Below are 5000 nucleotides of genomic sequence, written 5' to 3' on the forward strand. Positions count from 1 at the left end.
CGGTGGAAATTCAGGAGCATTTCGAGGTTGTTTAGCATTTAGACTGCTCTCCCGTGTGAAGGGGAGCTTGGATGTGATCCGTTGTCGTTGGCTACCTTTGCTCCACCTGATTCCTGTGAAATGGTTCACCAGTAGTCTGGCGTCCCAGTACAGACCTGTGCTGAAAAATCTGTTGAGCCTTACTTCAGCTTTCCCCCTGCATGCAGCTCTTGGTAGGAATAGCAGCAACTCACTGATTGGATCCCATTATTCCCTCCAGCAGCTATTAGCTGTTAGCGCTAAAGCAAGTAGAATGTACTGTATGTATGTTACTCACAGGACCTGCATCATGCAACATATTGTTGTATTTTAGCTCTCAAAAGCTATATGTATATATATGTGTGTGTGTGTGTGTTTGTGCACGTGCGCAAGCGGGCGTGTGTGTTTGTGTGTGTATGTATGTGTGTGTGTGCAGACGTGCGTGCTTGCGTGTGTGTGTGTGCGCGCATGCAGGCATATGCGCGCCTGCATGTGTGTCTGTGTGTGTGTGTGTGTGAGTAATACCGAATAAATACCCCTAGCATTTTAATGGTCAAGGAATAAATGCTTTCATCGCTACATCATTTTATGTTTCTCATTCTCTTTTTCTCGGTCGTGACCGATGTATGTCTGTCTGCCTGTCTGCAGAGCAAGCGTGGCTATTAAAAACCTGTGGCAGCTGAAGTAGCCTGGGGCCGGCTTTTTAAAGGGAGTCCAATTTGGCGTGAAAACTGTGAATTTTCAAAGACTGCTGCCGCCCACTGTCGCTGTTGCCATGTGAAATTATGGGCTAGATGAAGGCTCTGTGCAGCCTCTGAAAAGGAACTGAGAAACATGTCTGCAGGCATGAAAGTTCTCTGAGATTTAGCCTCTCGTTTGATTTCCTTTTTTTTATATATATATAAATAACTAAAGACCAGGGAAATAACTAAATACCCGGGAAATCTTTTAATATGTCCTCTTTAGAGTCATCTAACTGAAAAGTATTTTAATCAATTGTTACATGTTTTATGAGCAGAGATAGTCCTCCACTTTTGATCTCATTTTGAGAATTAAACAGAGTTGAAATTTTAAAAAAGGGAAAAAGGGAGATCTGTTCATTTGTTGTCTGCCTCAGATATTCCTTAGTTTCTACAGCTAGCAAGAAGAACATCTGTAGGAACACCCATAACCCTGCCCTGGGAAATTTCTGCGTAAGAGAGAAACATGAGAAGCTCATCTCTCCGCTTTCCAAGTGGACATGCAGCTGGGCTCTCTCCTCTTCCTGGAGCAATTTGCATCCATATTAAAAGCCTGCTGTTCAATCTGGTGAATTTATGCCCAATTTAGGCACGCTGCTGTGTCCATTAAAAATGGGATTCATCATTCAATTTGTTCATCCGAGTGGCTCAGTCAAATGTCTTCATCTAAAAGGCAACCTGTGGGGGGGTTTTTTTTGGAGTTATTTTCTGTCCACCCCAGACCCTCATTCGAACAACAGCAGCTCATGTCATGTCCCTTCTGAGTGTTCGGAGCTCTGGTTAAGTTGCTTAGATAAGACAGAAATCGGAAATCCTCCTGTCCCGTTGGTCCCCTCTCCTCTGACCCTGTCGAACCCTTCGCCTGGTACCGCGGCCTGTGCTCTGCCGGAACACGGAATGCGGAATACGGAACGCGGAATCTTCCCAGCCAATGAGACGAACGGCACAGAGGGCCTGCCAGACTGTGATAGAACACTGCGATCCTCGTGGGGCCTCTGTGATCAGTGAGGCAAAGCCTTTCCTGACTGTGTCACTGAAATAATAGGCCCGTGCCAGAATGCAGCAGCCACCCTCGTCAGGGCCCAGACTGCCGGCATGAGGAGCGCTTCTGTGCCGTTCACTTTCCCCGTCAGCACAGACTAGTTTTGTTATGCTGCCAGCCCCCCCCCCCCCCCCCACCGCGCGGATTGCTTCCGCTCCGAGAGTGCCTTTCAAACGACTGTCCTTTTTGGATGTCTTTCAGCAAACTCCCCAGCTGGGCCCGAGCCGTGGTCCCCAAAATCTTCTACGTGACAGAGAAGGCCTGGAACTACTACCCTTACACCATCACAGGTGAGGTCCCCGAAACTGAGCGAGAGCTGTTTGCACTGGTTTCGTATCGGCCTATCAGAAGCCTGAGATACAGACGCAGGAGATACGGGGGGGGGGGGGGGGAAACAAGGCGACGTTCAGAAAATTAAAAAAACAGGTATATTACTTCCTGTGTGTGGCTTGGCAACGCCAGCTGAAATGTGGCCATTGGCGAGAGGGAGTGGTCGTGATTAGCTTGAGAGACATCGGGACGAGATTAGACTTGATGCACTTATCTGGAGCCCGGGGAATCGACAGGAGGCCAGGGAGGGAGTGGGGACTGGCCAGCGCAGTCATTTCCCGGGCTTGTGCTGCTGTGTACTCTGACAAATGCCTCAATCCTGGTCATTACTGTGGGGGGAGGCAGGGTGGGGGGGGGGGGGTAGTGTTTGGCTGTGAAGGGTCTGGGGATAATTGCATTGCATTTGCTGCAGTGCAGCGTTCTTCGCACAATAGCACCTTGCCCCGGCCCGGCGGTCGATGCCTCTGGATCTCACAACATCCCACATCTGTTATCTGGGAGGCGGGAGCCCCTTTGCAGAGGCATCGGCGCTAATGGCGAATTCGGCGGGGGGGGAGAGACGGCGGGCGGCCGCTCGTTAAACCGCCCTCGCGCGGCCTGGGCGCGGCCGCCCCCCCCGCGCGCGCTAATCGAGTAGCCTGCGAGCTGAGAACCACGCGTGTGCCATTTGTGCACCGCTGGGGGGCAAGTGCAGGGCCAGCTGAGGATGAGCATTCTTCTGCTAGAGCTAACGTTCCCCCAATGTCAGTGAAAGCGCAGATGTAGGATCGGGCTGGGGGGGGGGGGGGGGGGTTTTCGGTATCGACGCTGAAATGCGCCGCGGTCCGAAAAGCTGCCTGCGTGCCCTGTCGCGCGCGCTCGCCGTGCTCGCCGCCGATTGGTTGATTTTTGTTTCCTCTCCTTCGCCACGCTGCTGCTGCTGCTGCTGATGCCCCACCCCCAATGGCGCGGCGGTTCCAGAGTACACGGTGAGTTCTCTTTTTTTATTTATTTATTTATTTATTTTTTACGTGGACTTCTGTTGATCTCTGTGCTGCTTGCGACACAGGCCGGTTTTCAAAACGTACATCAAACAGACCTCGTGTGCGGCGAACACCAGGGAAGCGAAAGCCGGGGATTGTGGGAAAGGCGCACTCTCCATCCATTTTACAGTGCTGTTCCTGCTCCCTGCTCTCTCTCTCTCTCTCTCTCCCTGCTCTCTCTCCCTCTCTTCTCTCCCGTAACTGTTGTCACAATGAGCCCCTGACAGGTTGGTTGGGGGTGGTCAGGGCCGGCCCGTGGCATAAAAGGTCTATGCGGTTGGTTAGGGCCACTAGGAGGGGGGCACACGATCCAATGTTTATCTAAAGGTAAACAACGTTATTTTTGCAGTTACGTTATTCATCCCCTATCGCGGAAATAGCAGTATAAATTTGAAACGGAATGGCAACCAAACATTTCATAACAATGTAATGTAAGAAGGATTTTACAAAGCGAACCCCCCCCCCGGACAGATTTGCTTAGAGCCACCAAAATCTTCGGGCCGGCCCTGGTGGTGGCGGCAGGCGTTGGTCCCCCGGCTCCACGGATGAAAGCCGTTTTTTTCGGACGAAGGGCCCGGGGTACGCAGAGGGCGTCGCGCTCCACCGCGCACCACAGCGACATTCCAGCTTTTCTGAAAAGGGGCTGGGCCAGTCAACACAAGCATCCCCGTCGCTGTCTGCCACAGGACACGTCCCCTCTGTATTTTGTGACAGTCCAATCAGGAATCAGCCTTACGTGTCCGAATTTGTTGACGGACCGTAACGTTTATTAAGAGAGGTTTAAATACTGTGTGTGCGTGTGTGTGTGTGTGTGTGTCCATGGCATAACATGCTATCTCATGCACGCACAGGCATGAACTGGTTTGTTTTGCTTATGCAATGGCTACAACTATTACATAATACATACTAATATACAATTGTATGTATGCAACAAGGTAAATATGTTACAGTACAGTGCAATAAGCTCTCACACAGCAACATGCAAGTATTCCAGGGCTCTCTGCAGGTAGCATTTAAGATAAAATAAGATGAAAAAGTTCAAACTAACGGTAAAAACGTCATAAATGGCACATACTGTACGTTCGTTCTGGGTAATGCAGTAGAGAGCTAACAGAGAGAGCTTGCGCTTGCCTTAACACAAAATGGCGGAGGAGCAATTCATACTATAAAAGCAAGGACGTACAATTTTCTTTCTTTCTTTGGTTGTAACTTATTAAAAGCTCCCTTGATCATCTCAATAGAGCGAATTAATCAAATAATCCAATTAGCGTTTAACTTTTGAAAATCGTCCGGGGAAAGGGGGGCTCATTTAAAAAACGGCTGCAGCACCGTCTCTAGCGAGGCAGAAGGTCTCTTAGATAAGCACAGAGTTCTAAATTTAGCCCGGGACTCTCTCTTGCTCCCAGAACCTCGTTAATGTTTTATGTGGACGTTCACCCCCGCGGCCGTCTCCTCTCCGGGCCTCCTGCTCAAATGATTTGCAGAGAGAGGGGAGAGGCGTGATTTCGTCGCCCTCGCCTCTGCTGATGTCCGCGCGCGAAAAGCGATCTCCGAGGCCTCGCTCGATCGATTTTTGACGTCCTGCGGCCCGCCGACGAGGGAACGAATCAGACGGAAGACGCCGGCGTCAGGAGGCGTGGCGACGGACAGCGAGTCGCGAGCTGACCCGTAAAATTATCCCCGCCCCCCCGAAAAAAAAAAAAAAAAAAAGCGAAGCCGTTTCGCTAAGCGAACAGGGGGTACGCTGGCCGTCGCTGTTTTCTGAAAACGGCAACAGCGCTGCCCTCGAGCCGAGTGAACATCCGCGGGAGGTCTGCAATTAGGCAAACGGGGCCTCGCCTTTTCCCC

At 50.9% G+C, this 5000-nt stretch overlaps 1 protein-coding gene across 1 annotated transcript in view; it reads left to right on the plus strand.

Moving 5' to 3' along the window:
* LOC135249045 (cytoplasmic phosphatidylinositol transfer protein 1-like) overlaps positions 1-5000 on the plus strand; it is a 34644-nt gene that overhangs the window by 9717 nt on the left and 19927 nt on the right. Inside the window, exons 3-4 of the mRNA XM_064324284.1 lie at positions 2002-2090; positions 3091-3098. Of these exons, the coding sequence (XP_064180354.1) occupies positions 2002-2090; positions 3091-3098 (97 nt within the window). The remainder of the gene's footprint in view (positions 1-2001; positions 2091-3090; positions 3099-5000) is intronic.

This window comes from Anguilla rostrata, chromosome 2 (assembly GCF_018555375.3).
Source record: "Anguilla rostrata isolate EN2019 chromosome 2, ASM1855537v3, whole genome shotgun sequence".
Classification (NCBI taxonomy): Eukaryota; Metazoa; Chordata; class Actinopteri; order Anguilliformes; family Anguillidae; genus Anguilla; species Anguilla rostrata.